At 43.8% G+C, this 23,497-nt stretch overlaps 1 protein-coding gene across 2 annotated transcripts; it reads right to left on the bottom strand.

The window, feature by feature from the left end:
- Positions 1 to 580: 580 nt before the first annotated feature.
- On the bottom strand, positions 581 to 22,992 carry DPPA2 (developmental pluripotency associated 2). 2 transcript variants are annotated; one of them, XM_073009614.1, is made up of 9 exons: positions 22,610 to 22,992; positions 22,381 to 22,426; positions 20,432 to 20,579; positions 17,349 to 17,509; positions 17,205 to 17,258; positions 16,212 to 16,473; positions 10,780 to 10,975; positions 7,344 to 7,408; positions 581 to 797 (listed from the first exon to the last, which is right to left on the bottom strand). In XM_073009614.1, the coding sequence occupies exons 1-8, from the start codon at positions 22,621 to 22,623 to the stop codon at positions 7,366 to 7,368; spliced, it is 924 nt and encodes a 307-aa protein (XP_072865715.1). In that variant the 5' UTR covers positions 22,624 to 22,992; the 3' UTR covers positions 581 to 797; positions 7,344 to 7,365. The 2 variants fall into 2 exon arrangements, with proteins under 2 accessions (XP_072865715.1, XP_007984065.3); XM_007985874.3 differs by having other exon boundaries at positions 22,381 to 22,992.
- Positions 22,993 to 23,497: the final 505 nt, after the last annotated feature.

The following is a 23,497-nucleotide window of genomic DNA, read 5'->3' on the forward strand; positions in this document are numbered from 1 at the left end:
ACAATTAAAGAGAACTTATGATTTCTTGGAATCAGGACAACTTAAATTCTGTATTCTAAAAGTATTTTTTCTCTTTGTTTAGGCAAATTATTAGTCTCACTGAATCTGTTTTCTGAATGGCTCCTTTTTCGAGTTCAGATGTGACTTTATTTACAAAGTCTTTCCCTTACCACACAATGATAGAAGCACCCCTCTAGTACTGCTTCTTTTTGACTCCTTGTCTCTTTGTAAATGTTGGATCTCCGTAGGTACACTGTATAGTATCAGTCTTCTTTACCATCCTTTACATTATATAAGGGCGGGGGCCATTTTCTACTTTTTTTTTTCACCCACTTCTAACCCAGCCCCTGGCACATAGAAACCACTAACAGATGTAGACCATTTTTCTTCTCACCCTGATCTCTAGGGTTAAGTCTAGACAGACCCATTTACTCTTGTCCCTTCCTTGCTCAAGTCTGGCACCTCTCCCTTATCTGTCCTGTCTGCAGTGCTTCTCATTTTTGTGTCCCCAACAACAGTCAGTTTGTAACATCAGAGACAGTCTGATTTCTTGATGGATCCTTAACACACACTGAATGAATACAAGGCCAATTGCAGTGACTTTATTTTAATGGGTTTTCAGACTTACAGAAAGGGGTTCTTTAGATGGGGCTGGGTCACTAGTCAACCATCTTCACTGTGGAGTCCTAGTCACTATGATTTTGTTTTGTAGATCATGAGGATTCATTCATATTGTCTCCTCTTCCATTCCTTCATAATAGGTTACGTGGTCTGAAAGTACAACCCTCCTTAAGTACCTAGAAGCAAATTTGAAATGGTATATTTAAGAGCAGCTTTGAGCTATACGCAAAGTTTGGGGTCAAAAGAGTTGGGTGTTTTGTGCACTACAATAGGAAAAGAAACGGAACAAATGTAACTTTTAATAGAGAAAGAATGGCAGATGGAAATACTAGACAATAGTGTATAGTCAGAATTGGTTTCCTTTGTGTTACTGAATTAGATCCCTTCTTAGTTATTTCAAAGACTAATGATATCATATTTTCCATTTCTGTATTGGTCTTCAGGCCAGTCTTTAGACAAGACATGTTTTTACTAGAAGACCATTGATTAGTGATACTTTCAGAAGACAGATGTTATAGCATTTTGCTATACCTCTATTTTGACCTGAAAGCCTAACTAAGCACTCAACTGGGATGGCTTCCACGTGACGTATAATGTGGAAATTTTTCTGTTCTATTCTCCCTAAGTTTGGGCTCATTCTAAAACAGTCTGCCTACTGGACAACTGTGCCATTAGCCATCAATAGGCTGAGTTCAGGACAGTTTTGGTTTAATTCCACAGAATATACTGCAGGTCACAAGCACACATATTCTCAAGCTCTCAGAGTTCTAAATGTAAGCAGTAAAGTGTAAAGGGTGAGCTTAAGTGCTTACTTGGACCATAACATCTTCCTAAACTGTCCTTCTTCCCTTTCTGCACAGAGCTGAAAACTAAGAGGATAAAATTACTAAATCAGCCTTAATTGAGAAGGTTCTGTAAAAAAAACTGTTTATTGGCCAGGCGCAGTGGCTCATGCCTGTAATCTCAGCACTTTGAGAAGCCGAGGTGGGCAGATCATGAGGTCAGGAGTTCAAGAACAGCCTGGCCAATATGGTGAAACCCTGTCTCTACTAAAAATACAAAATTAGTTGGGTGTGGTGGCGCATGCCTGTAATCCCAGCTACTTGGGAGGCTGAGGCAAGAGAACTGCTTGAACCCAGGAGGCAGAGGTTGCGGTGAGTCAAGAATGAACCATTGTACACCAGCCTGGGCAACAAGAGCAAAACTCCATCTCAAAAAAAAAAACAAAAAAAACTGTTTATTAGTTTTGATACAAATGTCATAGGTTTTGAAAGCTATTGCCAAATTCCATTCAAATTGAGAACTCCATTCGTTGATCCGTTATAATAATTAAATAATTGTTCACATTAATATTTTAAGTAACAAAATTAAGATTGTTTCCACTTGGTATTTGTATAATTTTCTTTTTGGAGTAAGAACAAATTATTGGCCCCGTGCAGTGGCTCACGCCTGTAATCCCAACACTGTGGGAGGCAGGCAGATCACCTGAGGTCAGGAGTTCGAGACCAGCCTGGCCAACATGGGGAAACCTCATCTCTACTAAAAGTACAATCGTCTCTACTAAAAATACAGGTGCCCGCCACCATGCCTAGCTAATTTTTGTATTTTTAGTAGAGACGGAGGTCTCACCATGTTGGCCAGGCTGGTCTCAAACTCCTGACCTCAAATGATCCACCCACCTTGGTCTCTCAAAGTGCTGGGATTACAGGTGTGAACCACCATGCTAGGTCCCTGGTTTTCTTTTATATAAGTCTGATTTATAAACATATACATATATGTACATATCTATATACATAGATACAATATATTTATATATAGATATATAAAGAGACAAACAGCATATATGTGTGTGTATATATATGTGTATATATGTGTATATACACACACACACACACACACACATATATATATAAAGAGACAAAAAGCATGATTTGAAGACAAAGGAAGCCTCAGATCCAGACTAAGATACGACAGAGACATCGGAATTACCAGACCAGGAATTTAAAACAGTGTTGATTAATATGCTAAGGGCTCTAACAGAAAAAGTGGACAAGATACAAAACAGATGAGTAATGCAAGTGGGAAGATGGAAATTCTAAGAATCAAAATAAAATGATAGAAATTAGAAGAAAGTACTGACAGAAATGAAAACTGCCTTCATGGACTCCTCTACAGCTGGACTGCCAACAAAAGAATCAGAGGGCTTAAAAAAGTATCAATAGAAACCTCTAAAACTGAAAAAGCAAAATGAAAAAATTTTTTAAAAAGACAGAACTGAATATCCAAGAATTGTGAGGCAATTACAAAAAGGCTTCAACATGTAATGAAAATACCAGAAGAGAGAAAGGAATAGAAAGTTGTGAAGCAATGACTGAAAATATCCCAAAATTAATGACATACAAAACCACAGATCCAGGAAGCTCAGAGACAGGAAGAAGGATAAACACCAAAAATTCAACACCTAGGCATATCATACTCAAACTGCAGAAAAACGACGACACATAGAAAATCTTGAAGAGAAAAAAACACCTTAATTGCAAAGCAACAAAGGTAAGAATTACATTGGACTTCTCTTCGGAGACCTTACAAACAAAAAGGGAGTAAAGTGACATTTAAAGAGAAGGAAAGAAAGCTGGGCGTGGTGGCTCACACCTGTAATCCCAGCACTTTGGGAGGCTGAGGCAGATGGATCACCTGAGCTCAGGAGTTTGAGACCAGCCTGACCAACACGGAGAAACACTGTCTCTACTAAGAATAGAAAAATTAACTGGGCGTGGTGGCACATGCATGTAATCCCAGCTACTTGGGAGGCTGAGACAGGAGAATTGTTTGAACCCAGGAGGCAGAGGTTGCGGTAAGCCAAGATTGCACCATTGCACTCCAGCCTGGAAAACAAGAGCAAAAACTCTGTTGTCTCAAAAGAAGGAAAGAAATGAGAAAATTATCTGCCAAAGATATATCTGATAGAGGACTGTTATTCAAAATATACAAAGGCCTCTTAAAACTCAATAATAAAACAACCCAATTAAAAAATGTGCAAAAAGGCCAGGCAAAGTCCTAGCACTTTGAGAGGTTGAGACTGGTGGATCACTTGAGCCAGGAGTTCCAGACCAGCTGGGACACATGGCAAAACCCCGTCTCTACAAAAAAAATAGAAAAATTAGCCAGGTGTGATAATGTGCACCTGCAGTCCCAGTAGGAGACTGAGACAGGAGGATCTCGCTTGAGCCCAGAAAGTAGAAGCTGCAGTGAGCCATGATCACACCACAGCACTCCAGCCTGGGTGAAAGAGCAAGACCTTCTCTCAATAAAAAATAAATAATAAGTTAAAAAATAAACATTGTACAAAAGACCTGAAAAAACACCACACCAAAGAAGACATACAGATGACAAATAAACATAAAAAGAGATGCTCTACTTCATATCATTAGGGAATTCCAAATTAAAACAATGTGATACTGGCTGGGCACAGTGGCTCATGCCTGTAATCCCAGCAGTTTCAGATGCCAAGGTGGGCAGATCACCTGAGGTCAGGAGTTTTAGACCAGCCTGGCCAACATGGCGAGACCCCATCTCTACTAAAAATACAAAAATTAGCCAGGCATGGTACTGTGTGTGCCTGTGGTCCCAGCTACCCGGGAGGCTGAGGCAGGAGAATCGCTTGAACCCAGGAGGCAAAGGTTGCAGTGAGCTGAGATCACACCACTGCACTCCAGCAACTTCACTCTCTGGGAGACTCTGTCTCAAAACAAAAACAAAAACAAAAACAAACAAAAACAAACAAAAAAAAACTATGGCACATCTATTAGAATGGCTAAAATCCAAACAATATGAAATACTAACAAGGATATGATGCAACAAGAGCTCTCATTCATTGCTGGTAGGAATGTAAAATGCTACAGCCACTTTTACAGTTTGGCAGAAATGAGCTATCAGGCCATGACAACACATGGAGGAAATCTTCACTACATATTGCTATGTGAAAGCCAGTATGAAAACGCTACACACTGTATAATTCCAACTATACACAACATTCTGGAAATGGCAAAGCTATGATGGGCCAGGCACACTGGCTCATGCCTATAATCCCAGCACTGTGGGAGGCTAAGGCAGAAGGATGGCTTGAGGCCAGAAGTTTGAGACCAGTCTCGCCAACACAGTGAGACCCATCTCTATCAAAAATTAAAAAACAAAACTAGCTGGGTACAGTGGCACACACCTGTAGTCCCAGTGTCTGGGAAGGCTGGGCCAGGAGGATCCCTTGAGCCTAGGAGTTCAAGGCTGCAATGAGCTACGATTGTACCATTGTACTCCAGCCTGGGTGACTGAGCCAAAAAAAAAAAAAAAGGCAATGCTATGGCAACAATAAAAGATCTGTGGTTTCCAGTGTATGGGCCTGGGGGGAGGGATGAATTGGTACATTTCTAAGGTAGTGAAATTATTCTGTATGATACTATGTTACATAAATGTCATTTTACATTTGTCAAAACCATAGAATGTACAACATGAATAATAAAACCTAATATGAACTATAGAGTTTAGTTAATAATAAGGTATCCGCTGGGTGTAGAGGTTCCCATCTGTAATCCCAGAACTCGGGGAGCCTGAGGTGGGAGGACTGCTGGAGCCCAGCAGTTTGACCAGCCTGGGAAACATGGTGAGACCCCATCTCTATAAAAAAATAATAAAAGAGCCGGGCGTGGTAGCTCACACCTGTAATCCCAGCCCTTCTGGAAGCCATGGCGGGTGAATCACAAAGTCAGGAGCTCAAGATCAGCCTGGTCAACATGGTGAAACCCCATCTCTACTGGGCCTAGTGGCGGACGCCTGTAATCCCAGCTACTCAGGAGGCTGAAGCAGGAGAATCACTTGAACCTGGAGGCGGAGGTTGCAGTGGAGGCTGTTTGCCTGAGCAACATGGTGAAACCCGGCCTCTACCAAAAGTTAAAAAAAAAATTAGCCAGCCATGATGGTGTGTATCTGTAGTCCCAGCTACTTGGGATGCTGAGGTGAGAGGATGGCTTGAACACGGAAGGTGGAGGTTGCAGTGAGCTGAGATCGTGCCACTGCACTCCAGCCTGGGTGACAGAGGCAGATCCTGTCTCTAAAATAAACAAATTTAAAAAGAAGAAAAAGAGGCCAGACACGGTGGCTCACGCCTATAATCCCAGCACTGGGAGGCTGAGGCAGGTGGATCACCTGAGGTCAGGAGTTCAAGACCAGCCTGGCCAAAATGGTGAAACCCTGACTCTACTAAACATACAAAAAAAAAAAAAAAAAAAAAATGGCTGGGGGTCGGGTGTGGTGGCTCACGCCTGTAATCCCAGCACTTTGGGACGCCGAGGCGGATGGATCCCAAGATTAGGAGTTTAAGACAAGCCTGGCCAATATGGTAAAACCCCGTCTCTACTAAAAATACAAAAAAATTAGCCGGGTGTGGTGGCACATGCTTGTAATCCCAGCTACTCGGGAGGCTGAAGCAGAATTGCTTGTACCCGGGAGGTGAAGGCTGCAGTCAGCTGAGATCACCCCATTGCACTCCAGCCTGGGCAACAAAGTGAGACTGTCTCAAAAAAAAAAAACAAAACATTTAGCTGGGTGTGGTGGTGTGCACCTGTAATCCCAGCTACTTGGAAGGCTGAGGCAGGAGAATCGCTTGAACCTGGGAGGCAGGGGTTGCAGTGAGCCAAGATCTCATCATTGTACTCCAGCCTGGGTGACAAGAATGAGACCCCATCTCAAAAAAAAAAAAAAAAGATAAAGATAAAGTAAAAAGAATAATGTATCAATATTGACTCATTAGTGTTTTTTTTGGGTTTTCTTGTTTTTTCTTTGAGACAGATTTTCGCTCTTGTTGCCCAGGCTGGAATGCAATGGCACGATCTCAGCTGACTGCAACCTCCACCTCCTGGATTCAAGCAATTCTCTTGCCTCAGCCTCCGGAGTAGCTGGGATTACAGGCATGCGCCACCACACCCAGCTAATTTTGTATTTTTAGTAGAGATGGGGTTTCTCCATGTTGCTCAGGCTAGTCTCAAACTTCCAACCTCAGGTGATCTGCCCGCCTCAGCCTCCCAAAGTGCTGGGATTACAGGCGTGAATTTTTTTTTTTTTTTTTTTTTTTTTTTTGAGACTATGTTGGGAAGGCTGGAGTGCAATGGCAATTCACAGGTGTGATCACAGAGCACTACAACCTTGAATTCCTCCTGGGTGCAAGTGATCCTCCTGACTTAGCTTCCCAGGGAGCTGAGACTACAGGTGACCACCACCATGCCCATGCCCAGCCCTGCCTCATCAATTGTAAAAAATGTAGCACACTAACGCAAGTTAGTAACAGAGGAAACTGGAGGGGGTGTGAAGCACCGTGTACATGGGAATACATGGGAACTCTATACTTTTCACTCAAGTTTTCATTTATATTAATTAAAACAAAACCAAATTGTATTCTGTACAGCTAAATATTTAGTAAGTCAGTACTCAAGGCATCGGGAGGTACCAAGGATGGTCAGGACACAGCACAGCAATGATTGGGATACAAGTCATCTACAGGTGCACCACCATTTGTGCTTCCTGGTAGACAGCGGACAAGGGACCTTGATACATTTATGTCCTGCTTTTTAGTGAATAGTGGGAAGGCAGAGTTTCTCTTGTATGTGACTCTTTTCAACTGCCTTCAAATCAAAATAATACTTATTTTGAGGTGGCATATTCTGGTCTCTTACATTGTATTCAAACAGGTTGCTACTACTTCTCTACTGTCATTAATCTTCTCATCATCTTCTTATTCCTGTAAGGCAAGTAGAAAAGAACTGTGAAAACTTGCTACAGTAAGATAAACCATTCCATACCAATCCCTTTAAAATGACCAATAAAATGAAGAATGCACTTCTGGGCTGGGCGTGGTGGCTCACACCTATAATCCCAGCAATATGGGAGGCCAAGGAGGGTGGATCACCTGAGGTCAGGAGTTCAAGACCAGCCTGACCAATATGGTGAAACCCCATCGCCGCTGAAAATACAAAAATTAGCCGGGTGTGGTGGCACACATCTGCAGTCCTAGCTACTCAGGAGGCTGAGACAGGAGAATTGCTTGAACCTGGGAGGCAGAGGTTGCAGAGCCAAGATCACGCCACTGAACTTCAGCCTGGGCGACAGAGCGAGATCAGTCTCAAAAGAAAAAAAAAAAAAAAAAAAAAAAAATGCACTTCTGGAGTTCCTGAGTCACTTGCCCTAAAACCTAGGAATGGTGCATAAAAAGACTTTATGTAGTAAATAAAGGAAAAGGGTTGTTCACTTATTCTCAGGGCTCACATTCCACATACTGCAATGGATCTCACTTCTTTTTTTTTTTTTTTTTTGCCCAAGCTGGAGTGCAGTGGTACTATCGCAGTTCACTGCAGCCTTGACTTCTAGGGCTGAGGCTATCCTCCCACCTCAGTCTCCCTAGTAGCTGGGACCACGTGCATGCCACCACACCTAGCTAATTTTTTTTTTGTAGAGACAGGGTTTCACCATGTTTCTCAGGCCGGTCTCAAATTCCTGAGCTCAAGTGATCTGCCCACCTTGGCCTCCCTAAGTGCTAGGATTGCAGTGTGAGCCACTATGCCCAGCTTCCTTCATCTTTATACTCTCCATTCCCCTCTCTTCATGCAGCTCCTCCCCATTCATAAATGCTTATGGTTTTTTCATTTAAAAAAATTTAAGGCCGAGTGCAGTGGCTCACTCCTGTAATCCTAGCACTTTGGGAGGCCAAGGCGGTGGATCACTTGAGATCAGGCGTTCCAGACCAGCCTGGCAACATGGTGAAACCCTGTCTCCATTAAAAATACAAAAATTAGCTGGATGTGGTGGTGCATCCTGTAATCCCAGCTACTCCAGAGGCTGAGGCAGGAGGATTGCTTGAACCTGGGAGGCAGAGGTTGCAGTGAGTGGAGAGAATATAATGAAAACTACATGCTCTCCATGAAAATATACATACACATAAACACTACTTTATATAATTTCCGATGTCAGCTTTTGTTGATAAAATTGGGTGGAAGTGAGATGAGAGAGGTGTGGAGAGAAATTAAGTTTTGTTTTTGTTTTTTGTTTTTTTTGTAAGTGGCCTAAATCGGCTCACGCCTGTAATCCCAGTACTTTGGGAGGCTGAGGCAGGCGGATCATGATCTCAGGAGTTTGACAGCAGCCTGACCAACATGATGAAACCCCGTCTCTACTAAAAATACAAAAATTAGCTGGGCATGGTGGCATGAGCCTGTAATCCCAGCTACTCGGGAGGCTGAGGCAGGAGAATCGCTTGAATCCGGGAGGCAGAGGCTGCAGTGAGCCGAGACTGCAACACTGCACTCCAGTTTGGGCAACAAGAGTGAAACACTGTCTCAAAAAAAAAAAAAAAGAAAGAAAGAAAGTGGGCTAAATCTCGTAACAGAATAGATGGGAGTATAAATAAAAGATTAGTAATTCAGGAAAGAGAGAATTCATTACAAGGACAAAGCATTTAAGGAGGAATGAGACAAATGTAAGATGTAGGAGTAAAGAAAACAAGATGCTGTCTTAGAAGTGGGGGCAACATAGAAGTCCTATTCAGTGGAGAAGAATCTTTGGTATTTGGGACATGTTCTAGAGTTCTGAGAGAAGTATGAGTTAGACCTAAATATCTTTGGGAGTCATCAGCACATACATGGTGGATAAGAGTGTGTAGGAAGGAACTGAAGGAGGAACCCTAAAGATAATCAGCATATCAGTGGAAGGTGGACAGTGAAGACAGAACACAGTTAGAGGTTAGCAGATGAGTGAGTAAAGGGAACAATAGACAGAGTCTTAGAAGGAAGAAATGGTTGGCAGTGAGATGGCCATGTCAGGTAATGAGGAATGTGGTGCTCTTAGACTGGCTGTTTAGGATACCGCTGATGGCCTTTTTGAGAGTAGATTGAGAGGATCAGTAAAATCCAAAATAAGATTGCAGTAACTTAGAGGAGAACATGTGCAGAACTAGAGGCGGGACATATTGATCACCTTCATTAGCTGAGCCTGGCAGGAAGAGAGAGCAGTTAGTAGAGGCAGTAACCTCAAGGGAGGTTCCTTTCTTTTCTGTCTCTGTCTCTTTCTCTCTTTTCCCTCCCGCATTAACTCTCCTCATTCTTCCCTCTTTCCCTTTTTTCTTCCTTCTTTTTCTTTTAAAAAAAATTTTTTTTTTTTTGAGACGGAGTCTGGCTCTGTCACCCAGGCTGCAGTGTGTCCCAAAAGTTACAGGCCCGGTGGCTCATGCCTGTAATACCAGTACTTTGGGAGGCCAAGGTGGGAGGATCACCTGAAGTCAGAAATTCAAGACCAACCTGGCCAACATACTGAAACCCTGTCTCTATTAAAAATACAAAAATTAGCTGGGCACGGTGGCTCACGCCTGTTATCCCAGCACTCTGGGAGGTCGAGGCGGGCGGATCACAAGGTCAGGAGTTTGAAACCAGCCTAACATGGTGAAACCCTGTCTTTACTAAAAATACAAAAATTAGCTGGGCATGGTGGTGTGCGCCTGTAATCCTAGCTACTCGGAATTGCTTGAACCCAGGAGGCAGAGGTTGCAGTGAGCCAAGATCATGCCACTGCACTCCAGCCTGGGTGACAAGAGCAAAACTCCATCTCAAAAAAAAAAAAAAAAGAACTAGCCACATTTATTGAGTTGTAATCCACTAGTGAGTTCTTTTTGTGTCCTATTTTTGCCTGATCTATGTGGCAAATTAAGGAGACAGCATGTTTGCCCTCTGCTTTCTACTGTTAAATTATTTAGAAATCCATCTATACATCTACTTTTCTTTCTTTTTTTTTTGAGACGGAGTCTTGCTCTGTCGCCCAGACTGGAGTGCAGTGGCATGATCTCGGCTCACTGCAAGCTCCGCCTCCCAGGTTCACACCATTCTCCTCCCTCAGCCTCCTGAGAAGCTGGGACTACAGGCGCTCACTACCACGCCCAGCTAATTTTTTGTATTTTTAGTAGAGACGGGGTTTCACCGTGTTAGCCAGGATGGTCTTGATCTCCTGACCTCGTGATCCGCCCGCCTCGGCCTCCCAAAGTGCTGGGATTACAGACGTGAGCCACTGCGCCCGGCTTATACACCTACTTTTCTGTGTGCCATGCTTAACAAGATACATAAGGGTTACCTCTTAGCGCAGTCGGGGCATAACATATTATCTTCTGTGCCTGGGGATGGGAAAATGCAGGCAGGTAACAAGAAGAGAGAAATCATCCTCCTGCGAGTGGTAGGCACCCAAGCCTGACCTGCATGAAACTGCAGGCGTACCCAACCCTTCGTGTCTGCCGAGAGAAGTCTGCCATGGACCACACACCACCTGACGCCTGGAAAGGAAAAACAAACATAGACAGCAAAAATCAAGATAGCACCCCAACACAACGCTCAGCCAATCACTCTTGAATTTGCTTTTATATTCTGCTCACAAATCAATTGAATGAGATGTGTGAAAAGGTAGACCACATGACACTATGATCTAATTTCTTTTTTTTTTTTTTTTTTTTTTTTTTTGAGACGGAGTCTGGCTCTGTCACCCAGGCTAGAGTGCAGTTGCCGGATCTCAGCTCACTGCAAACTCCGCCTCCCGGGTTTACGCCATTCTCCTGCCTCAGCCTCCCAAGTAGCTGGGACTACAGGCGCCGCCACCACGCCCGGCTAGTTTTTTGTATTTTTTAGTAGAGACGGGGTTTCACCGTGTTAGCCAGGATGGTCTCGATCTCCTGACCTCGTGATCCGCCCGTCTCGGCCTCCCAAAGTGCTGGGATTACAGGCTTGAGCCACCGCGCCCGGCCACTATGATCTAATTTCACAAGTTACATAACACAAAGAATAATAACTGTTGCCAGCTGGGCGCGGTGGCTCACACCTGTAATCCCAGCACTTTGATAGGCTGAGGCAGGAGGATCACCTGAGATCGGGAGTTCGAGAGCAGCCTGACCAACATGGAGAAACCTCATCTCTACTAAAAATACAAAATTAGCTAGGCGTGGTGGTGCATGCCTGTAATTCCAGCTACTCGGGAGGCTGAGGCACGATAATCGCTTGAACCCGGAAGGCGGAGGTTGTGGTGAGCCGAGATCACACCACTGCACTCCAGCCTGGGTGACGAGAGCAAAACTCCAACTCAAAAAATAAATAAATAATAAATAAATAAATAAATAAATAAATAAATAAATAAATAAATAATGGTTGCCATTTTGAAATGCGTGCTTTGTGTCCAGTATTTTGCTAGGTGGTTTACATGTATTAATACATTTACTATTAAGTTCACTATTAATATTTACCTTCTATTTGCTTTTCTTATTATTTCTTATGCACAGGTGAGATAACTGAAGCTTATGGTGTTAAATATCATACGTTACCCAGAGCCAAGTCATGGATCCAGGTATTCTGACTGACTTATAGGCCATTTATGTAACCACTACATTGTACTTCCTCAGCTATAGGAAACAGACAAGCGTCTGTTTAAAAGTGTAAGGAGGCTGGGCACGGTGGCTCATGCCTGTAATCCCAGCACTCTGGGAAGCCGAGGCAGGCAGATCATGAGGTCAGGAAATCGAGACCATCCCGGCTAACACAGTAAAACCCATCTCTACTAAAAATACAAAAATTAGCCAGACGTGGTGGCAGGCGCCCATAGTCCCAGCTACTCAGGAGGCTGAGGCAGGAGAATGGCGTGAACTCGGGAGGCGGAGGTTGCAGTGAGCCGAGACTGTACCACTGTACTCCAGCCTGGGCAACAGAGCAAGACCCGTCTCAAAAAAATAAACAAAAATAAATAAATAAATAAAAGTGTAATGAACAGGCTGGGCGTGGTGGCTCACGCCTGTAATCCCAGCACTTTGGGAGGCCTAGGTGGGTGGATCACCCGAGGTCAGGAGTTCGAGACCAGCCTGACCAACATGGCAAAACTCCATCTCTACTAAAAATACAAAATTACCTGGGTGTGGTGGCGCGCACCTGTAATCCCAGCTACTCAGCACCTGTAACCCCAGCTACTGAGGCAGGAAAATCGCCTGAACCTGGGAAGCAGAGGTTGCAGTGAGCTGAGATGGCACCATTGCACTCCAGCCTGGGCAACAAGAGTGAAACTCCATCTCAAAAAAAAAAAAAAAAAAGTGTAAGGAACAATTTCAGTAGGGAGATGCAATATTTGCAAGAAAACAAGCGGTACACTTATGGAATGTCTGAAATTGAGAGAAAGTCAGCATTCTGAATGACTTACAGCTCATTTATTTAACCACTGCATTGTACTGCCTCAGCTATAGGAAACAGACAAGTATCTGTTTAAAAGTGTACGGAACAATTTAATAAGGGAGATGGGATATTTGCAAGAAAATAAGTGGTACACTTATGGAACATCTGAAATTGAGGGAAAGGAGCAGTCACAGTGAACTTAAATATCTGTAAATAAGCAGTATATGTACCGTGATAGCTCCCCAATTAGACTGTAAAACAAGAGAACATGTGTGTGTTTACACAGTATATACCCAGCAGCTAGACATACCTCTGGACCATAGCAGATGCTTAACAATTGCAGAATGAAGAGAAATATAAAATGATAAGTCACTGTGGGATAACAGTAACTCATACAGCATATTAATAAAAACTAGAGGTGTCATCTTTGGGAAGGCAGTGCCCCCAGGCACGCAGCTTTATGGCTAGACAATGCCTTTTTTACAAATTATTAAAAGGTGTCCACTGTCCCCACATAAAGGAACGTAGCTTGAAGAGCAGAGGATATGCCAATTTTAGCTTTAGGTCTTCCTTCTGGTTGGTTTCCTTGTATGACGAATAATGTGGCCTACCATACTAGTTAGCCGGAGTAAAATAGGATCTAGAATAGTTCTGGAAATTGGAAGATGGGGGAGGAAGAAAAGGATTCAAGCCAAAACGGAAGGTGACTTCAGATAGCAGACCCTGGAAATAAAAGCAATAGCAAGAAAAGAAAAGCAGGAGTTGGGGAAAAGTGGAGTTAAGTTATCCTCAAGATTTCTTTTTTTGTTTTTTTTGTTTTGTTTTTTTTTGAGATGGAGTTTCACTCCTGTTGTCCAGGCTGGAGTGCAATGGCATAATCTCGGCTCACTGCAACCTCCGCCTCCCAGGTTCAAGCGATTCTCCTGCCTCAGCCTCCCAAGTAGCTGGGATTATAGCCATGCGCCACCACACCGGCTAACTTTTTTGTATTTTTAGTACAGACAGGGTTTCTCCACGTTGGTCAGGTTGGTCTTGAACTCCTGACCTCCAGTGATCCACCCGCCTCAGCCTCCCAAAGTGCTGGGATTATAGGCGTGAGCCCCCATACCCGGCCCTCCTCAAGATTTCTTAGAGGGCACTGGGTGCAGTGGCTCATGCCTGTAATCCCAGCACTTTAGAAGGCCGAGGCAGGCGGATCACCTGAGGTTGGGAGTTCGAGACCAGCCTGACTAACATGGAGAAACTTCGTCTCTACTGGGGGAAAAAAAAAAAATTAGCCAGGCGTGGTGGCGCATGACTGTAATCCCAGCTACTCAGGAGGCTGAAGCAGGAGAATCGCTTGAACCTGGGAGGCAGAGGTTGCGGTGAGCCAAGATCATGCCATTGCACTCTAGCCTGGGCAACAAGAGTGAAACTCCGTCTCAAAAAAAAAAAAAAAAAAACGATTTCTTAGAGGGTCGGGTGCAGTGACTCACGTCTGTTATCCCAACACTTCGGAAGGGTGGATCACTTGAGGTCAGGAGTTCGAGACCAGCCTGGCCAACATGGTGAAACCCAATCTCTACTAATAATATAAAAATTAGCCAGGCATGATGGCGCATGCCTGTAATGCCAGCTACTCAGGAGGCTGAGACACAAGAATCACTTGACCATGGGAGGTAGAGGTTGCCGTCAGCCAAGATCGTGCCACTGCACTCCAGCCTGACCAACATGGCAGTGGCTCATGCCTGTAATCCCAGCACTTTGGAAGGCCGAGGCGGGCAGATCACGAGATCAGGAGATTGAGACCATCCTGACTAACACAGTAAAACCCATCTCTACTAAAAATACAAAAATTAGCTGGGCGTAGTGTCTTTAAAACTGTGTCTCAAAAAGCAAAAAAGATTTCTTAGAGGACAAGGACCCCAAACCGTTTAATTATTATTGCCTGCTTTCAACACGCCAAGTTCTGTGTCTCATACAAATGTCACAACTTTTTTTTTTTTTTTTTTTTGAGATGGAGTTTTGCTCTTGTTGCCCAGGCTGGAATGCGGTGGCGCCATCTCAGCTTACTGCAACCTCTGCCTCCTGGGTTCAAGCGATTCTCCTGCCTCAGCCTCCCGAGTAGCTGGGATTACAGCCACCTGCCACCACACCCGGCTAATTTTTGTATTTTTAGTAGAGACGTGGTTTCATCATGTTGGCCAGGCCAATCTTAAACTCCTGACCTCAGGTGATTCACGTTCCTTGGCCTCTCAAAGTGCTGGGATTACAGGCATGAGCCAGGGCAACTGGCCAACATTTTTTTTTTTTTTTTTTTAAAGACAGGGTCTGGATCTGTCTGTCAGGCCGGAGTGCCATGACACAATCTCAGCTCACTGCAACCTCCACCCTCTGGGCTCAAGCCACTCTCCCACCCCAGCCTCCTGAGAAGCTGGGACTACAGGCACACACCACCATGCCTGGCTTTTTTGTTGTTGTTGTAGTTTTTGTAGAGAGGGGATTTCGCCATGTTACCCAGGCTGGTCTCTAACTCATGAGCTCTAGCAATCCTCCCACCTCCGCCTTCCAAAGTGCTGGGCCTGTAGTGAGCCACCACGCTCAGCCACTACTAATCTATGACATAGGTATATCTTCATTTTATAGAACAGAATACTTGGCCGGGAGCGGTGGCTCACGCCTGTAATCCCAGCACTTTGGGAGGCCGACGCCGGTGGATCGCCTGAGGTCAGGAGTTCGAGACTAGCCTGGCCAACACAGTGAAACCCCGTGTCTACTAAATACAAAAAATTAGCTGGGCATGATGGCGGGTGCCTGTAATCCCAGCTACTTGGGAGGCTGAGGCAGAATTGCTTGAACCTGGGAGGCAGAGGTTGCAGTGAGCCAAGATCGCACCGTTGCACTCCAGCCTGGGCAACAAGAGTGAAACTCCATCTCAAAAAAACAAACAAACAAACAAACAGGATATTAAGGCTTAAAGTAAGTAACTTGCCAATGTCACATATCTAGGAAATGGTAAAGCAAGAATTTGAACCAACACATTCCTCTTACTCACTATGTCACACATGCCTTAAGGAAGAGAGAAAGAAAAGGGGAAGACCTCAGACTGTGGTCCAAGATTATCGGGTTATGCTTTCTTCCCACCTTGGAATTCTGCTTAGTGAAGGAAAAGGGCCACTACTTAGTCACCTGACTTAGAGACCCATCCAGACAAAACATGACTATCCATCAATATGATGGATGAAAGAGAGATGTCCTATGTGAATCCAATTTCTAATCTTCAGATATTTTAGCAAACGCCTTCCCTTTGACCACGTTTCAGTCTTGGGCTACTAAAAATTAACCTTGTCCTCTGGAGTAGGACTCACACTTTAAGGTTGATCTTACCAGAGGCTTGCATCAAAAAGGCCTCAACAGAAACAGGAATGGAACATGAATTCAAAGCCTCAGTCTGAACAGCTCTTGCAGCAATTCTTGCCCATGATGCCAACATGGCTCCTGGTGCTGAAGTTATCACTTCAACTGTATTAGTCTCTTCCGCTCTCTCATTCACCTCATAACATTTCTGAAGCCTTGCTCTCTTGGTCACTGCCTTGCGTTTCCTCGAACATCGCTGTAATCTGGTCTCTTGTGACATTTCAGGCATATCCTGCAAGTGAAATTCATGATGAGTATTCAGTAAACCGCTAGGGCTGTAAGGACTTTTGGGTCAATTTTATTATTCTTTTTTTTGTTTTTATTTCTGAGACGGAGCTTCGCTCTTGTTGCCCAGGCTGGAGTACAATGGCACGATCTTGGCTCACCGCAACCTCTGCCTCCCAGGTTCAAGCAATTCTCCTGCCTCAGCCTCCCTAGTAGCTGGGATTATAGGCATATGCCACCACGTCTGGCTAATTTTGTATTTTTAGTAGAGATAGGGTTTCCCCATGTTGGTCAGGCTGGTCTCAAACTCCCGACCTCAGGTAATCCACCCACCTCGGCCTCCCAAAGTGCTGGGATTACAGGCGTGACGGGCCAATTTTATTATTCTTTGTACTGACCTGAACAAGTATGTAATTGTGGAAAGGGTTTAGAAATATTAGTTCCCATAAACTACAAATTCTCCACTGGAAGAAATTTTTGGTTGTTGAACCTGTGCAGGGGGAGGAAAGGTTGCTACTGACATCCAGTTGGTAGAGGCTGGGGATGCTGCAGAACATCCGACAATGTACAAAGCAGGCCCCAAAACAAACAAAAACTTATTTGTTCCGAAATGTCAATAATGCCACAATTAAGAAACCCTGCCTTAGAGGTACAACATATAGAAATGGTGCCTGGGTAGGGACCGGAAAAATCATGATCAGAACCCACCTTCACACCATCAACACACTCATTACTCACTTGCTGTTGTTCAGGGTAAGCATGCCTATGGAGCCTCAGATAAACTTCGATTTTCTTAGGAAATGAAGAGAGAAATAAAGTTAAAAGTTAACAAAGATTCCCACAATTATTCCCGGCAGCAGATATTCACCCAAGTGTACTAACCTTGCCATTAGTACTCAAACCGAGTTGTTGACACCAGTCCCGCAAGGTGTCCCGACACACCTTATTAATGGGAGGCAAAATGGTTGGCAAGGGAGGGGCTGGTGTTTTGCGTCTAGCTTTTTGTGGAGCTGTAAATTGTTCATTTGTTTGAAGTAGATGACCTAAGAAAAGAATGAAACCAAAGTAGTAATAATTTAAAGTTGGCAAGATTCTTTTAAAATTTTACAAATATCTTTTCACATTTCTCACAACCCAATTTGCATATATACATATCAAATTTTATTTCTCACATTAAAAATGAGGTAACAAGGCCGGGTAACAGGCTCACTCCTCTAATCCCAGAACTTTGGGAGGCTGATGTGAATCACAAGTGATTCACCCAAATCAGTTGAGGTCAGGAGATCGAGACCAGCCTGGCCAACATGGTAAAACCCCATCTCTACTAAAAACAGAAAAATTAGCCGGGCATGGTGGTGCACGCCTCAGCTACTCAGGAGGCTGAGGCAGGAGAATTGCTTGAACCCAGGGGTGGAGGCGGCAGTGAGCTGAGATCGCGCCACTGCACTCCAGCCTGGGAAACACAGTGAGACTCTGTCTCCAAAAAAAACAAAAACAAAAACAAAAACAAAAACGAGGTAACAGATTCAGGTATTTAAAGACTTGCCCATTACAACAGCAGACTTGGGACTCAAACCTATATTTTCTTTTTGTTTTTTGTTTTGTTGTTGTTGGTTTTTCTTTGAGACGGAGTCTCGCTCTGTTGCCCAGGCTGGAGTGCAGTGGCGCGATCTCAACTCACCACAATCTCCACCTCCCAGGCTTAAGCAATTCTCCTGCCTCAGCCTCCCGAGTAGGTGGGACTACAGGCACGCAACACCATGCCCAGCTAATTTTTGTATTTTTAGTAGAGACAGTGTTTCACTATGTTGGCCAGACTGACCTCAAACTCCTGACCTCAGGTGATCCACCCGCCTTGGCCTCCCAAAGCGCTGGGATTACAGGCGTGAGCCCCTGTGACCAGCTCAAATAAGTATTTTCAGAAGGATTTTATCTTCTGGGTCGATAATGAGGATTTCAAGATGAAGTAAATAATGATGTGTTAGAGCTAAGCAGAGTGAGGTGAGATGGGGAGCTGTAGAGAAACATGATTCAGGCTGACAGAATGATGTGGACCATTGTTGACTGGGGATAGACAACGTGGTGGTTTCTTCGTTTTCTATAGGGAGAGCTGATATTTTGTGCTCCAAAATCTAGACATTTTGGAGGATAAAGCCAACATAATGTTCTATTCAGTTGGTTGTTGAGGGCAACAGAAAATAACAGGCTGCTATATGTAGCATAAAAGAAATACGGAATTTAGAATCCAAACATAGGTTTGAGGCCGGGCATGATGGCTTACACCTACAATCCCAGTGCTTTGGGAGGTCGAGGAGGGCTGATCACTTGAGGCCAGGAGTTCAAGACCAACCTGGCCAACATGGAGAAACCCTGTCTCTACAAAAAATACAAACATTATCCAGGCACGGTGGCACATGCCTGTAGTCCCAGCTACTCAGGAGGCTGAGGCATGATAATCACTTGAACCCGGGAGGTGGAGGTTGCAGTGAGCTGAGATCGCACCACTGCACTCCAGCCTGGGTGACAGAGTGAGACCCTGTCACAAAACAAAACAAGCCATGGGCGCGGTGGCTCATGCCTGTAATCCCAGCACTTTGGGAGGCCAAGGCGGGCGGATCACAAGGTCAAGTGTTCGAGACCAGCCTGGCCAACATAGTGAAACACTGTCTCTACTAAAAATACAAAAATTAGCTGGGCGTGGTGGTGGGTGCATGTAATCCCAGGTACTAGGGAGGCTGAGGCAGGAGAATCACTTGAACCCAGGAGGTAGAGGTTGCAGTGAGCCAAGACCACACCATTGCACTCCAGCCTGGGCAACAAGAATGAAACCCATCTCTAGAAAAATTTTTTTTTTTTTTTTTTTTTTGAGGCGGAGTCTTGCTCTGTCGCCCAGGCTGGAGTGCAGTGGCACTATCTCGGCTCACTGCAAGCTCCGCCTCCTGGGTTCATGCCATTCTCCTGCCTCAGCCTCCCGAGTAGCTGGGACTACAGGCGCCTGCCACCACGCCCGGCTAATTTTTTTGTATTTTTAGTAGAGATGGGGTTTCACCGTGTTAGCCAGGATGGTCTCGATCTCCTGACCTCGTGATCCACCCATCTCGGCCTCCCAAAGTGCTGGGATTACAGGCTTGAGCCACCGCGCCCGGCCGAAAAATTTTTTAAAAAAAGAAAGAAAATACTTATTTGATGCTTTTATAGGAAGCACTGAGACACTGAGCACAGATACAAAGGGTCATGATTTTAAGAGCTACTATATATATATATATATTTGATTCATAATTACTTGCTAAGCAAAATACCAGACATTTTTCAAAATTATTTAATCTTCGTAGGAGGCAAATATGTATTAATCTCGTTTTTACAGAAGAGGAGATTGAGCTTCATGTGTTGGGAATGTGAACTCACGTTGAGCTGGTCCAGAAGAGTACTCTCTGCCCAAAGCGCTCCCCATGCTTATTTTGTGTCTTAAAAATAAGGCAGAACAGGCCAAGTGTGGTGGCTCATGCCTGCAATCACAGCACTTTGGGAGGCTGAGGCGGGCAGATTACTCAAGGTCAGGAATTCGAGACCAGCCTGGCCAACATGGTGAAAGCCCATCTCTACTAAAAATACAAAAATTAGCCGGTCTTGGTGGCCCACGCCTATAATCCCGGCGACTTGGAAGGTTGAGGCAGGAGAATCGCTTGAACTCAGCAGGCGGAGGTTGCAGTGAGCCAAGATTGCGCCACTGCACGCCAACCTGGGTGACACAGTGAGACTCCATCTCCAATAAATAAAAGTATGGCAGTACAACGGGCTCAGCAAGCAAGAAGTATGAGAGTTTGCAAAATTTCTTAACACAGAGTAACAAGGTGAGATTTAAGCTGGGTGTTGTATAGTCAGAGGATAGGAAAGACAAACTTTACTTTTTCCTGGGCTTCCCAGAGTTGTAGGCAGAACTAACTGAGCAATCCCTGTCCCCATACCTTGAGTGTACTTCTTAGGCTTCTCCAGTTTGACATCAGAAGTTGAAGAAACACTTGGTTCCATTTGTTCCATATTTGCGTCATCTTTAACTGGCACCAGTGTCAAAATCACACTTTCCTCATCATCTACTTCCTCCTCAAAGAAATTCTGGAAAGAGAAGACAGTCACTGATTCTCATTTGATGCAGTACAACTGAACTGCTTGCTTTCAAGGCAAAACTAATGAATAAGGAACTGAGAAGACAGTAAGTAGGTAGATGGAGAAAATAATTACTGAGATTCCTTGAATGTGATGTTGATTAGCAGACCCTTTATTAAATAAAGGAAATATGGGGGAAAAAAAATGGGCAAAAATCAATTTACATGTAGGTGTTAATGAAAGAGAAAATAGAAGGGTAGGGCTTGGGTTTAGAGAATTATTTCCCTCAGGGCCTTCCTCCTCATCAGTCAAAACACAAAATACTTTCATTAACTCCTAAATCTGTATGGAATGTGTTCCTGGCTTTCCATCTTCTATCACATGATTCCCCAGATTCCCAATTCCCATATCAAATTTCACGGCACAAGCAATAACCTCCTGTTATCCCCAAATCCACTGTAACTCTGCTATTTCTGCGCCGATTGTTCCATGCTTGTCAAAAATTCTTCAATGGCTTGTCATTGTTATTCTGGTTAATGACAAAACTCAAATTAGCTCACAGAGCTGTGTAGCTTACAAATTCTCCAACAGTCTGGTCCCTGCCTGCCTCTCCAGCTCACGACCTCCGAGCTTTCTGAGCTTCAGCCACACTGGGCTCGTTTCAGCTCCAAGACCTGAGGGGAGGGTATCTGTTTTACTCTCTGTTGCCTTCACAGAAACACAGCACCCAACACAGAGTAGGCATTCAATGTTGTTTTTATGATCTGATGAATGAAAGATAAAGTAGGAAAGCAGGTAGACAGAAAGAAACTAACATTTACTGGTTCTCTACAGTACACAGGCACTATGCTAGGTGCTTTCTGTATTTCTCAAACTTAATTCTCATGGTATACTTGTAGTAATTTATTAATTTTCCTGCTTTACAAATGAGAAAACTAGATGAGCAATGCCATAGAGTAACACAGGCTTGAGTATGGTTCTGAAGTTAGCTTTTCTTCTCAACTCCAAGGGTGAATAAACTCCATTCCAGTACTATTGCAATATTCTCTTCTAGTGCTAATGCCACACTCCTGCCTCCTATTTAACCTCTTCAATGACTTCCCATTACTCTTAGTTTACTTCAAAATAACACTGACATTATTTAGGAACATTACTCTATTATAGAGAAAAGCAGGGGCTCAAAGCAGCTATGTGACTTCCCCATAATTATATAGCTAATATTGGCCAATTCAGTCCTTTAGCCAGAGGACTGGCACAGTGGCTCCTGTAAATACACTATGACACCTTCTCTAGTTTCTCATAGGGCCACGACTACCCAAGCCTAATCTGGAAACTCATTTGGTACTAAGGCCACTGGGAGCACATATTTCCTACTCCAAGAGAAAGTAACCAATTGGTCACTTTATGACTTTATCCACATTACCGCCTTCACTTTCTTTTTACTTTACCTTTTAAAAAAAATATTTTTTATTTTTAATTATGTTTTCTCTAATATTATTATCCATGCCATATTTATTTATTTACCATTTTTATCTTGTCCAGCTATAGCACTTCTCGTCTTTCCTACCAGAGAAATATTTTCCTTTGGACTAGGTGAAGAAAATCTTCTTTTTACTCTCATCCAAATGCACATAAGAGCATAATCACATGAAAGAAAACTAACAATCCATTTGCAAAGAGGAGGAGGTTTCAAGATGGAGGTTTCTTACATCCAGGAATAAAGATTTGTGGCAAAACAGAAACAAGGGAGACCTAGAAAGACTTTGAAAAGGGACTGTGAGAAAATTAATTCTATTAGAACAAAACTTACCTTCTTGCTGCTATCCAAATTTGCGTCTGACATTTTCAGCAACACCCTGGGGTAGGCAAGGACAGCAATGTTAAGGATATGGTAGTTTACTTCTCTTAACCTGCTTTCTCCTTTTATAAGCAAATGTCTCCTTCTACTTCCTGTTACCCAGATGAGCTCTGTTTTCCTTTCCTCCTCTTTTTCCCCTCCCTCATTTTCTGGTAATGGGATACTTTTATCAATTTTATACCCTGTCTTGTCCATTCGGTGATAATGTTTTTTTAAAAATTAGGCGGGGCGCAATAGCTCATGCCTGTAATCCCAGCACTTTGGGAGGCCCAGGGGGACGGATCGCTTGAGTCCAGGAGTTCGAGATCAGCTTGAGAAACATGGCGAGACCCCCGTCTCTACGAAAAAACACAAAAATTAGGCGGGCGTTGTAGCGCGCCTGTAATTACCTACTCGGGAGGGGGTGGTGGGATGACTGCTTGAGCCCAGGAGACGCAGGCTACAGCGATCCGAGATCGCGCCACTGCACTCCAGCTTCGCGAGACTGTCTCAAAAAGTGAAAGAAGGAAAGAAAGAAGAAAAAAATATAGGTGAAACTTGAAAGAAAACTGAAAATGACAAACACCTGTTGACAAGTTCCAATGGAATGAACAGAATGTTTGAGAACAGTTATAGGACGATATTGGTAATAAATTACTTAATATGAAGGGAATGGAAAAAAGATTCAGAGCATTTTAGGCAGGTATTTTATACCTGATTTATGCCTGCGGGTATGTTACTCACTGAACGACCCCAGATTTAAACTGTGGGGGTTGGATAACATAATCTCTTCGATCTAGTTGTAAATACAAATATTAAGCCTGCAATAATATTGAGCTGGTTAGAGGAGAAGGATTTGACTGTTCAGAATATCAACAAGAACCAAAACACTAAGGCAAGTGGTGGAGTAATGAAGGCAGATGGAAGGGATGCACTTAGGAATTGCTGGAACCTAATGTTGGACGCAGAATGTGGCAAAATATGACGCAGATGTTCTCAGAGGTCACTCTAAGAAGCCAGAACAACTAAAAGAAATTTCATTCACAAATAATATGGCAGCACTGACAACCAAGTACCTTTACAATGGGCT

This window comes from Chlorocebus sabaeus, chromosome 22 (genome assembly GCF_047675955.1).
Source record: "Chlorocebus sabaeus isolate Y175 chromosome 22, mChlSab1.0.hap1, whole genome shotgun sequence".
Taxonomy (NCBI): domain Eukaryota; kingdom Metazoa; phylum Chordata; class Mammalia; order Primates; family Cercopithecidae; genus Chlorocebus; species Chlorocebus sabaeus.

Excerpts from the sequence above, each read along its gene's own strand:
- DPPA2 (XM_007985874.3), bottom strand. The coding sequence starts at position 22,623 with ATGGACAAGACAGGGTATAAAATTGATAAAAGTATCCCATTACCAGAA. Across the intron at positions 10,976-16,211 it reads CTTTTTGATGCAAGCCTCTG|GCGTCAGGTGGTGTGTGGTC; the intron begins GTAAGATCAACC and ends TTTCCTTTCCAG. Across the intron at positions 7,409-10,779 it reads TGCCCCGACTGCGCTAAGAG|GAATAAGAAGATGATGAGAA; the intron begins GTAACCCTTATG and ends CTTGCCTTACAG.